Source organism: Trachypithecus francoisi, unplaced genomic scaffold, assembly GCF_009764315.1.
Source record: "Trachypithecus francoisi isolate TF-2019V2 unplaced genomic scaffold, Tfra_2.0 Lachesis_group16, whole genome shotgun sequence".
Taxonomy (NCBI): Eukaryota; Metazoa; Chordata; class Mammalia; order Primates; family Cercopithecidae; genus Trachypithecus; species Trachypithecus francoisi.
The window spans coordinates 34,105,795-34,118,878 of record NW_022681461.1 but is presented as its reverse complement, the minus strand read 5'-3'; the positions used below and the strand labels follow the sequence as shown (position 1 = coordinate 34,118,878).

The 13,084-nt window shown below is 41.1% G+C and overlaps 1 protein-coding gene across 1 annotated transcript in view; it reads right to left on the bottom strand.

Annotated features, from left to right (window-relative positions):
• The window catches only part of SLC1A1 (solute carrier family 1 member 1), a 103,492-nt gene that overhangs the window by 33,140 nt on the left and 57,268 nt on the right, over nt 1-13,084 (bottom strand). Inside the window, exon 2 of the mRNA XM_033237233.1 lies at nt 11,259-11,399. Within this exon, the coding sequence (XP_033093124.1) occupies nt 11,259-11,399 (141 nt within the window). The remainder of the gene's footprint in view (nt 1-11,258; nt 11,400-13,084) is intronic.

The following is a 13,084-nucleotide window of genomic DNA, read 5'->3' as shown; positions in this document are numbered from 1 at the left end:
ACAACTGGATTTGCTCCATTCAGTTGAAAAACTAGATGTTTTGTGAAGCCCTGGTGCGGAGACTAGGTACTGTGGGTTTTCAAAGGAGCCTGAGCTGTCACCAGATTGAGATGACCAGGAGAGGCTTGATGGAACAGGTGGCACCTGAACTGGGCAGAAAAAGAAGAGCATGGTTCCAGTTCCTTGTGAGCCCAGAGTTGTCCATTAGAACCTGGGACAGTTTTGAGGCTGGGCTGTGGCCTAGAAACAGGGATAAAATCCCCAGTTGTCCTTGGAAGTCAGGGGCACCTGCTAGCTCTTTATTTTAGGAAAAGGCATTTGTTTGCTTTTTTCACCTCAGGAGAAGGCTCTGATGAGCAACGGTGTTGGCTCCCAGCCAAAGCAGTAATCATCTGAACTTTTTACAAAAACACTCCAAAGGAAGCAGTTGCCTGGCTAAACAATAGCCTGTTTTAAAAATAAACATCCGAGGGCAAAAGACTCCTCCTAGAGCTCTCTGATTAAGCAACCACCCACTGAGAACAAAGCTTTCGTGACAATCTCTCCACATTGCTGTTAAGGTATCAAAATTCAATCCCTTATTGGAAGTTCTTTTAGGTCTGGCATTTGGCAGTGTTACGCCATTATAAGTGAACACCACATCCAAGAAACTCACTGTTGCACAGGAGTTAAAACTCGCCATGTGGATGACTTCTGTCTCTGTCACCAACAGAGAGGCCACCTGTGCGGAGAGAAGGCATGGGCTTTGGTGGGATAGACTGGGCTCAAATCCCAGCCTCCTCCCAGACTCAGCTTCTCAATCTATAAATTGGAGGATCTGAAATGCCTCTATCGCCTTTAGGTTAATTGTGAGGAGCAAAGTGAACAACAAACTTCAGCTTGCATAGCTGTTGTGAGGATTAGAAACAATGTATAACAGGCCTAATACAATGCTCAGGACACAGTGTGTTCTTAGTAAATAGCCTCCATGGTTACTGAATAAATGATAAAGATGATGCAGGTCACTGAGCAAATGGAAGGCATTCAACAAGCATTAACTGATTCATTCCCTCCCTCATTCATTCCTTCACTACACGGTCACTAAAGAGATCTTTTAAAGACATAAATCAGGTCATTTTATACATCAGGATAACCCTTCAATGGCACTGAAGATAAAAAGAAAAAATCCTTACCTTGGCCAACAGGCCTTGCAGGGGAGACACCTGCCTGCCTCTCCAGCCCCGCCTTGTGCCATCTTCCTGTCTCATCCTCTCCTTCAGCCTCTTCTGGATCAGACCAAGCTCCTTCCCACCCCAAGGCCTTTGCACAGGCTCTTCCCTCTGCCTGGAGTGCTCTTCCTCACTCTTCATCTGGCTTTTAAGTTCTTTCCTCAGAATCCTTCCCTGATTATCCAGCCTAAACCAGGGTGTCCTGATTTCCTTGCTTGGTATCCTGTGCATATCACGTCTCAACAGTTTTTATCATTGGTTCATTATTTTACATCTCTTTCTTGCTAGATTTTAAGCTCCGTGAAGGCAGGAGACCTAGATATCTGCTTGTTCACGAATGTATACTCAGTGCCCAGCACATAGGAGATGCTCAATAAACATGCTGATTGAATGAATAACAGTTATTTAAGTATGGCTGCCTGCCCTAGATCCCTCTCCCAGGCTCTGGCCCCTTGGCAGCAGAGTGCTGCCAGAACAAAACTTGCCAATTCCAGCTGCTGCCCTTATGATCTGTGTGATCTTGAAAAAGTGTTTTAATCTGTCTTCAACCTCCTGTTTCCTTATCTCTAAAGATGGAGTTAAGGTCCCACCTACTTGACGACTTCATAGGGCTGCTATGAGGATTAAATAAACAGGTTCACAATTTTTAAATTCCAAAATGTTTCTTTTATTCCCCAGGGAAAACAAAGCAGGATATGATCTTACTTTGTTAATCCAGGGCATAGGGAAATCTCTGCAGCCTTGATTAGTACTCCCTGGATGTTCAAAGGGAAAGGAAGAGGCAAAGGGGAGCATGCAAAATCTTCCCATGCATGCGTCACCTATCACATCTACTTTTCTCAAGAGACATTAAGAACTCTCTTAAAATAGGTAATATCTCCACTCTAGGCTATTTGGTGATGTTAACAAAATAAACTGGTCCTTAAGCAGAATCAGCTAAAGGTCCACTTGAAGCCTCTGTCAGCTGGTCCACCTTTGAAGTTCAAAACATGCATCAAAAAGCGGTGGGCTCTCCAGGCGCAGTGGTTCACGCCTGTAATCCCAACACTTTGGGAGGCTGAGGCAAGTGGATCACTTGAGGTCAGGAGTTCAAGACCAGCCTGGCCAACCTGGGGAAACCTCTTCTCTACTAAAAATACAAAAATTCGCCGGGGGTGGTGGTATACACCTATAGTCCCAGCTACTTGGGAGGCTGAGGCAGGAGAATCTCTTGAACCCAGGAGGTGGAGGTTGCAAGTGAGCTGAGATCGCACCACTGCACTCCAGCCTGGGCAACAGAGTGAGACTCTGTCTAAAAAAAAAAAAAAAGAAGAAGTGGTGGGCTGTGTCCTGGTTTTAGCAGTCAAGGAGCTGTTTTAGCATTTTTTTCATTACTATGGAACACGGTGGTATTTGTAGTTAGGACCAGTTTTTCAGAAGACTCCATGAACTTTTTGACTCCCTGAACTTATTGTCCAGTAAAAGCATTAAACACACCCCAAAGAATCTGAGGAACTCAGTGTTCTTTTCCAAAGTCCATATGAATGCTCTGACAGCAGCAGCTAGCAAATGGCTTGGTGAGACTTTTCCGGGTTTTTGCCACAACCTAAATATGACTGAGCTGTCTCTTTGCTTCTCTTTCTCCATAAAATTGGTATCTCAGACTTCTAGGCAAAAGCTTGTTATATGCTGGTGAACTCTACAAACTGATGGCAGAGCAAGTCTTTTTATATTGTTCTCATTTCCAGAATGAATGCATTCAGTGTGTTCATATCTGCGTAGCTCAATTCTAATATTGGCCCTGTAGATTCTGCTGCCAGTTCAGGTACTTTGTAGGAACTTCTGAAGGTCTTAGACAAAAAAGAGTAAGTAAAAAAATTGTATAGCATTCTAGATGTGCTATGAAACATTATTATTGTCCATATTTTAAAGCCAAGGACAAGTTAAGTAAAATCCAAGGTTTCACAGCTAATCCATGGCAGAAACAGGATTCAAACCCAGGCAGTGTGGCTCCTGTCTGTGCTCTTAAGCACTAGACTCTCCTGCCCCTCTAGGATAGATACTTGTTCAGGTGTCCCTCTGTAGAGAATGGCACAGGTGGGAGTCACTGCTAGAATTGCTTCCCTCACTTACAGGCTCAAGTCCAGTCCCCTTGGCAAGGCACACAAGGCCAATAAACCCTTGTGCTCACCCCTTCCCTCCCATTCCTCTTCCCCACGTTTCCAGCATTCCACTTCAAGTCTCACTGTCCTCCCAAGGTGCTATTTTGGGAGGACAAAGATGCTATTTTCTTCTGCCTGGAATACCCACCCTCTTCCGTTCACTTGATTTCTATGCTTCCTTCAAAATGGCTCCTTCTAATGTCCCCTGCACTGTCCTCATTCCCAGAAAGTGCTTATCACACAGCATTGAAATGTACTCTTTCTTGCTGAGATAAGACTTAATTTTACACCTTGTGTGTCTAGTAGAGCCTGGCTCATTAAAGATGGAATGAGTGAATAAATAAATGAATGAATGGTCTCCCAGGTCCATGCATCCAGTATATAGAAGGTCCTTAGAATCCCTTTTTAAATAATAAAATCAGGTTATCTTACAGCTGAACAGAGCTATGAACAAGTCTAGTACCTGTTTAGTCAGAAAGAAGGCTCATGCATGGTTGATTCTCTGGGCTTCAGTCTCAGGGAAAGACTAAAGCAGGGCATATTTATCTCTTGCCACTATTCATTTTATTACTTGCAAATGACATGTTCATTATGGGAACTCTTCCTTATACACTATGTGGTTGTTTTGTCTTTGGAGGCCAGGCATTACACAGATCAAATTGATGCAATATGTCCTTTGGCTTCAACAGCTGTATTTTAACTCAACACAAACGTCTTGATAGTCTTAGGGAAAGGAGCACTTAAAGTGCAGGAAGAGCCCACTTGTTCCAGATGTTGCAAATGAGGCAAGAAGTTCACGCTCAGACTGCACAGTCTTAGGCAACAACCTTGTCTTCCTGCCTGGAGTTTTAAGTTTATAAACCACCTTGAATGGCAATTTTCATAGAAACTAAACTGTATAATGGACCACCAATGTTTCAAGAAAAGAATGCATACTCCTCCCCCATAGCTAAAATTGACATTAAATGCTCTTAGTCACCTACGTTTATGAACAGTAGCTTATTTTTAATAGCAAGTCGTACAAAAAAGTGATGTGTGTCTTCAAGTCATACAATTCTTGCTAACAAGGGACTCCTGGATCTGACTATCAGATGACCTCAGCTCTGTGACCATGTGAGTGGTAGGTCCTCACCCTCTTATACGTGGTTTTCTGTTAGTCTGTTTTCATGCAGCTGGAGTTAACAAATGTTAGCTGAATAAAACTGAACCTTGTCTCGGGGAGGCACGTGGCATGGTTCTTTTCATAGGAGGATGTGGGATTGTTTCCAGATACACAGCTGCCTCTGAGTAAATGAATACATAGCCTTTTAAAAAAAAGCCTTCCTCAGCCCCAAATATTTAAGTGTGTCATCTGCTGTAAAGCCTGAGTTTACAAATAAGGTGTTCTAAGACTATCACCAACTGCACTTTATTCTGCTCATCCTCTATTCTTCAGTCTCTTCAGGGCATTCATACTCATTGCCAGATGTGGTAGTTTATTTTATTACATGGATTCAACCTTAACTAGATTGTATCTGGAGTGTCAGAGTCTCGCTGGGCAGGGGTCAGCTCCTGGCTGGCCTCCTGTTTTTGTAAACGAATGTTTTGCTGGCACACAGTCACCCTCAATCATTTACATACTGTCCGTGGCTACTCTCCCAGGACAAACAGAGTTGGGTAGTTGGGCAAAATACACAGGGCCTGTAAAACCTAGAACATTTACTATTGGGCCCTTTATAGAAAAACCTTGCTCGAAAGGCAACCAACTCACATATGTATTCTACATCTGGCTGTTGTTTAATAAATACCGAATATACCTAAGGTTTTATAAGGCTTTAAACTTTTTTACTTGGTTAAAAAGTAGGGCAGGTGTGGTGGCTCATTCCTGTAATCACAGCAGTTTGGGAAGCTGAGGTGGGAGGATCACTTGAGGCCAGGGGTTTCAGACCAGCCCCGGCAATATATCAAGACCCTATTGCTACAAAAGTAAGAATTAGTTAGGCATGGTGGTGTGCACCACCTGTAGTCCCAGCCACTAGGAAGACTTAGGTGGAAGGATGGCTGGAGTCCAGGAGTTCAAGGCTGCAGTGAACTATGATAGTACCACTGCATTACAGCCTGGGCCACAGAATGAGACCCTGTCTTCCCACCCTCTCCCAACAAAAAGTAGTAGAAAACCTCTGATCTTATGGTTGAGGTCAAGCCCTAAAAATTTTGAAATCCTAATGTGAAAGCTGGAGTAACAATTATCTAAAAGTCTGGAACTTTTTTTTTTTTTTAATCTTCCAAGGGTAGAGTGTTAAATTTATCTTTGGAGAAGCTCCTCAATTGTAAATCCAATCACCCAACCAGTGTCTGGTGGAAACTGAAAGTTATTGATAAACAAAACACAAATATTTTCTCCTGACGTCTAGTGTTTAGTAATGTGACTTGTTCAGGAAGCAGAATCAGTACTAGGACTCACACTCAGTGGCCTGGGGGAGAGAGGACGGAAAGGAGGGATTTTTCTTGGCTTGATATCTGCTTGGCTTGACATCCATTGAGCTGCAAACTGGTGCTGTTTCTTGAGGAGCTGTGTGTGCCCTTGTTTGAGCAGGCATTTATAGGAAATCCAGAGCTGCGACATCACAGGAATGGTTAGGAATGAGCTTCTCCTTGCTCTGGAGGAAGAAATGTGCACAGGAACTGGCATGGACTTGGCCCAGCCTGACCTGGACAGACCAAGTTCTACAAGCAGGGTGGTTGCAATAACCCAGCAGGTACTATGGTATGGAATCTACTGAAGGCTCCTGATGGGGTCCACGAGGAAAGGCTATCCCCCTGTGGCTGTGAGGGGGGTTTTCTCTGAAGTGGATATTCCACAATGGCAAGCATCCCAGGAAGAGGTCACTCCAGGTCAGGACAGGATGGCCTGTGTGCTAGTGGAATTTTTCCTTCTTAGAACCTGGTGTCAGGTTCTGGGATCTGGGGTGCAGGAAAGCTTGGAATACCTTTAGTGGAGAGATGAACTCCAGCCTCCTGAAGGCAAGCTGGCAGCTAAGCAGAGGGTCATTCCTGTTAAGGGACCCTGGGAACCCCTTCAGGGAGCAGCTGGATGTCACCATTGGTGTTTCATCTACTTTCGATTACCTTTAGCAAAGATTATGTCCTGAGTAGCAGTGTGGTCTTAGCTGTACTTTGGAGAATTAAGCTTCTGTTCCTGTCTTAGGATGGAGGAGCAAAGAGGGGAACTCCTTAGGTCACAGAGGTAGTGGCAGCCACAGCAGACACCAGGAGGCGCAGCTGTGCCCACTGGAGTGCTTCTGGCCCAGGTGGGGGTGGTGAGCAAAGTAATGAGCATCCAGGAAGGATGCTCAGGGGACCTCTGGGAGTGGGACTGGAGGTGCTGTTCTGTTCCTGTGCCGGTCATAGGAGGCTCCAATCATCATAATTTAGTTTGGGGAAGTATTAAAGAAAATGTGACCTGAATTTAAACTTACTGGCTAGTGAGACCTGGACCGGGATTTTTCCAGAGCCACAATTCTCAGGCATATTCATAGGCTATTTCCTGTTATTTCTCTGGTGGTTTGACATAAATACGGCTTACAAGACTAAATGTTAGCAGACCCCCAACACAGATATTCCTCAGCATGGCAGGAGCGTGTTCTTCACAATGTAATTTATGGGTAGGATTCTATTAGTACCCACAATGACTGTCTCTGAAAATGTCTTGAGTTTATATCAACTGTGCCATTTTTTTTTTCTGTTTTAAAGTAACTTTGAGACATTATGTCATTTCGTAACTCCATATGCATTTAAAAAGTAAGGACATTTTCTTATACAACTATATGCCATTACCATCTCTAACAAAATCATTGACAATTTATTGATACCATCTAATAGCCAGTCTGTATTCAAATTTCCCTGGTAAATATGACTTCTTAACCTTATCACATAAAAAGGAATTCTTCCTGTTTTTAAAAAAAGCTATAAAGTGTTTTTTTAAATCTCACCAGAGGCTTTGATGGCAGAATTTTTTCTACCTGTTAATTTGGCAAGAGGGTTTCCTTTCTGCAGGAGCACAGATTATTAAATCTTGGGTCTGAGTTCTAGCTGTGTTTCTCCTTCTGATTTACATATCCTTAGGGGACTCATTCAACTCTCCCCAGCTTCCCACCTGCATCCTCCTTCGGCCTAATAACTGTATACATTAAGCTACCAGCCTGCTGGATTTATGAGGGCATTTGCAACGTGAAATGGCCCTTCCTGTGTGTTTTCCATGGCCATCTTCTGGGTGGGGAGGCTGAGGACTACTTCAGAGTTTGGAGGAAGGAGCTGTGTACCAGGTAAAGGTGGCACTGAGCTGGCAGGGGAAGGGAGCAGAGATGGGGCAGAGAAGCGACCAGAGGCAAAATTGGAGGAGCTCAGGGCAGAATCCATCCCCATCTCTTTTATTAAAAATACAAACCAAACAAAGACACATGTTCAGTTGAAAATGTAAAGAAAGCACAATGGATCATGTTTTCTTACTTCCCAGATGTTAACCTTTTGGTTTTGATCACAACTTTTAAAAATGTATATACATTTTAATAAAATTTGGATTGTACACACTATCCTGTTGTGTAATTTTATTTTCCCGCTTTATACTGTATTGGGAATGTTTTCACATGTAATTAAATATGATTCTAAAACAAATTAAATATGATTTTTAACAGTTGCTTAGTATGAAAATTTGTATACTATGTATACATATGTATACAATATACATTTGTATACATTTAGGTTGCTTATAATTTATCACCATTACAAAAAAATGTTACCATGAATATCCTTGTACTTAGGAATTTGAACATATCTCTGATTATTTCTTTATGATCTATTCTGAGAAACAGAATTACTGGGTGAAGAGATCAGAACATGCTCCAAACTGTCCTCCAGAAAGTTTGTTCCAATTTATAAGGTAACTGAAAGTGTATGAATGAACTTATTTTCCTATAACTGTGCCAACACTAGTCTTGTTGCTTTTCCTCTCTAATCTGACAATTTAAAACATGGACATGCCATCATTGTCCCCACCCTGCTTTGTTCATATCCCTTGAATCTTTGACTACTTCATTGCTCCAAATCAAAAGATGGGGTGGTGGTTTTGCTCGCTGTCTCTAGTTCTTGACTGGCTGCTGCGGGTTTGGTGGAGGAAAAGTGGAGAAATGACTTGACCCATGCTATAGCTTCAAAAATAGCTGGGCTATGTCAGTGGAATGCTGAGTTGTAAATTATTTTCCTAGATTATTTGCAAGACTGACTGAGCTAACACACAAAACATCCAGACTGCAAAAACCTCACTAGAGGAAGTACCTGTTTCTGGCTTCTGGCCAAAGGTTATACTTCCCAGAAAAAAAAACCAAACCAAACCAAAACAAAACTCACTTATTGACTGCCAAGAGTGGCATGTATTTTCAAACATCTGATATTACAGAATTAGTATATCCATACATGTATTTTTACCTTTTCTTCTAAAACCTGTTTTACCTCAAGTTTTGGGTTTGCTGCATAATTTGGATCAATCTTCTATAATTCCCCTCATAGATAAATGAGTTAAATAGTATTGCTCATCAGGTAGCTTATGCACCTTGTGCAATTGCATGCAAAATACAGTATATACATGTACAATTGTGAAGATTTTTCTTGAAGTCCAAAGCTTGCATTGTGTTCTCAAAGGAGCCCAAGAAAAGATTAGGAATCTTTGGCTGAGTGTGGTGGCTCACACCCACAATCCCAGCACTTTGGGAGGTTGAAGTGGGCGGATTTCTTGAGCCTAGAAGTTCGAGACCAGCCAGGGCAACATAGGAAGACCCCATGTTTAAAAAAAATTTTTTTTAAAGAATCTTTGATATGGAGAAGATTCTAAGGGGTTATAACTGCAATCCTTATAGCGGCCAGGCAGGTAATGTAAGAGTGAAGTGGACAAGGTATTGGGCAATAGGGAGTTGTGAAGACTATAGCATTCTCAAATGCATTTGCTCCAACTAAATGAAGTAGTTGTCTCTTGGTTTCAGACCACTGTTGGTAGGTGGGAATATTGGGCCAGTGTTCCCAGATCTTCTTCTTCTTCTTTTTTTTTTTTTTTTTTTCAGAGAAAGCCAGAAATTTGGATATTTACATGAAATCTTTCCAATTTTAAATTCTTATGACAATTTAAACAAATAAATATTATATGGGACAAATAATTGGTCTGCTGCTGTGTCAGTCAGGCTGCTAGGGTTAAAAGGAACCAGGCATTTCCAAACACAATTAAATACATTCATAAAAATAATTAAATGTTCTCTTTAGGTTTCTCATAAGCCAAGAACATCAAGACCATTTAAGGACAAAGTTCCCAAGGGACTCTAGTCTGGTTGGAGTTTGGCAATTGGGAAATTCAAAGACCAAATATGACAGCTCTTCAAGCAATGCAGTCCCTGAATGCAGCAGATCCTGACCCCCACCCTTTCTTCCCCTGACCAATGTCCAGTACTCTACCAGGGCCAGTCCCAGGTCTTTACAGTGGCAGTGAAGAAAAATGTTCTAGAAGGGGACATGTCACCACTTCTAATTGCGTGTTTACATAAAACCTTGATTTTCAAGCTAACAGCACCAGCTACTGTCATGCCACGTTTTACCAATTGCCAGAGTTAAGTACAAGAAACTGTGCAATGCAGAGAAACTTATCACACCCAGACAAATGACATTTTTGTAAACCAAATTCATCTCTATCTACCTAACGAAGCTTCCTCTTCAAAGGAACCCTGCAATATAATGATCAATAAGGGAAAAGTCATTTCCAAATGCAACTGTGTCACAAGTTTTAAAAATACTGGGCTTTTCAAATGTGGTGCACATCCATATTTAAACCCTTCTCACAGAATTTGACTGCTGGTCCCCATAGCAAATATGTAGGGCAGATACATAGCAAGTTCTGGGTTTGAGTAGAAAGTGGGTAAGGAGTAGAGAGACCCTGAAGGCAGCTGTTGAGAGGCTGAGGGCAGTACAGCTGCAGTTGGGAAATAAATGAGTGAATGACTGAAAACGTGATCAAAATTGACAACCATATTTTTCCTGAGGACACTAGCTAACATGTCAGTGACCAAATAAGCTTTTTTTTTCCATGCCCCAGATAATGTTTTGTTTATGTTTGAAAATGACATTTTCCTCCCAAGACATCATATGCTGGTCAAATGAAGATTTGAGCAGTGGTGAACAGCGCCACTATAGGCACAGTGTATGACAAAGCAATGCCATGTTGAGAGCAGTGAAATATTTCCACAGAAGCAAATATAGACATTCCAAGTGGAGAGAGGTGGAGAGGGAGAAGGAGAGGGAGAGAAAGAGAGGGAGAGAGGGAGAGGGAGAGAGGGAGAGGGAGAGAGGGAGAGGGAGAGAGGGAGAGGGAGAGAGGGAGAGCAGGAGAGAGAGAGAGAGAGAGAGAGAGGCATCTAATGTATTTCAATTTTTCCCATAATTAGAAAAGAACAACTTAGGTGAAAGCTTTTTAAATAATCATAGAGAATGACATGGTTAGGCTTTGTGTTCCCACCCAAATCTCATCTTGAATTATAATCACCATAATCCCCACGTGTCAAGGGAGAGACTAGGTGGAGGTAATTGAATCATAGTGGCAGTTTCTCCCATGCTGTTCTCGTGATAGTGAGTGAGTTCTCACAAGATCTTATGGTTTTATAAGGGGCTCTTCCTGCTTCGCCCGGCCTTTCTCCTTCCTGCCGCCTTGTGAAGAAGGCTGCCTTGCTTCCCCTTTGCCTTCTGCCATGATTGTAAGTTTCCTGAGGCCTTCTGAGCCATGCTGAACTGTGAGTCAATTAAACCTCTTTCCTTTATAAATTACCCAGTCTTAGGAAGTTCTTTACAGCAGTATGAAAATGGACTAATACAGAGAACATCAGTTTTCTGAAGGTACCTGTAATCATGCTGGATATAATTAATGGCAAAATGATGAGTTTCAGCATCCGCATTAGAATTTCTCCAGGAAAAGCAAAGTAGAATTTCTCCAGAGTTGAGAGATTGCTGTGTTCTCGAACCAAGACTCCTGTGGTAATGCCTAAGGAAAACAAGAGTTGGAAAGAAGGAAGAGGAACATTATTGAGTTCTCCTGTATCCATGTCTACGGAAAAATACCCCCAAATGCACATTTTAATGGGAAGAAAAATAGTTTAGATCATTTCCTACGAGTCTGTAAAATCTAGACTGAAGTTAATATTTTAAAAGATAGCAAACAGAGAGTACACATTATTCAGTAAGTCTATAAAAAGTATTCTACACATGAAAGCTTTGTTGTCTTTTCTTCCCCATCAATTATACTTATTATAATGACAAAATATTAAAGAACACTATGAGAAAAAAAAATCTTAGTCAATCCAATATAGCTCTTTTGCTTTCACATACCACCTTTGTCTACCTGCAGAGATATTTGACATATTTTATTATTTTTATTAAAACAGGGTCTCTCTGTCAACCAGGCTAGAGTGCAGTGGTGCCATCTCAGCTCACTGCAGCCTCGACCTTCCAGGTTCAGTCAATCCTGCCACCTCAACCTCCCGAGTAGCTAGGACTATATGCACACCACCACATCCAGCTAATTTTTTTTTTTGGAGAAATAGGGTTTCATCAGGTTTCCCAGGCTGGTCTCGAACTCCTGGCCTCAAGCGATCTGCCCACCTTGACTTCCCAAAGTACTGGGATTACAGGTGTGAACCACCATGCTTGGCTATTTTACATATTTTATATTTACATATCAGTTTGTATTTTTCTCATATTTTTATTATAAGTACATTTTGTAGCATATTTGTATAATCTTTCCTGTTTATGCGACTTTTATAATTTTAATAGGAATATAATATCCTATTGATTTATTTACCATATTATCAAATGACTGTTATCTAATGTTTTGCACTCTTTTCAGTTATTTCTAGATAATGATACGTTCAGGTTTATCTGATTAAAAGGCTTTTTACAAAGTTTCTGATCTTGAGTACCTTGTACATGAAGTCTTATAATTATGTGAGTATAGGGACATGTTCACTATTAAGAAATGTTACCATTCTCTGAAAGCTTTTCCTTAACAAGATGCCCATATTGAAATCCTTCAGTTGTATGGATAACACAATTTAATGATGACTTTGATAACTAAAAATCACAAATTTTTATTTCTTCTTTATTCTCTTCCAAGTATTTCTAATAACATCTAACTGCTTTATGCTTTCCTTCTCCCAGTACACACACCCTTATTTTAAGGCAAAAAAGGAAATGGCATGACTTTTGCATCTTTTTTCCTTCATCAGCCTCTGTTGGATGTCATGATACTTGGAAATAAAATGACTAAATGGCAGAAAGATTCAAGGAGGATATCACTGGATATGTGAATCTACAAACTCAAGCTATTAGTTTGTGAATACCGAGACTTATTTGGGCACAATTAAAAACTCTAGGGCAATGAAAGAATATGTGAATTATAATCAGTACTAGAATTTTCATTTAAATTCAGGCATCCTTCCCATGCCCACTAGTAGACCAAATAGATGAACCTCACAAGATGCATTTTGTGTATTAACCTTATCCTTAGCTTAATTTTATTTCCCTAAATATTCTACCTTTGCCTTGATTTCTGTTTTGTGCATACACTACTGGATGCATTTCTGGTGATTCAGTAGTGTTTACACACTACTGCATTGTGAATACACAATTTTAAATCATTATTGGAACAAACATATACACATACACATATAA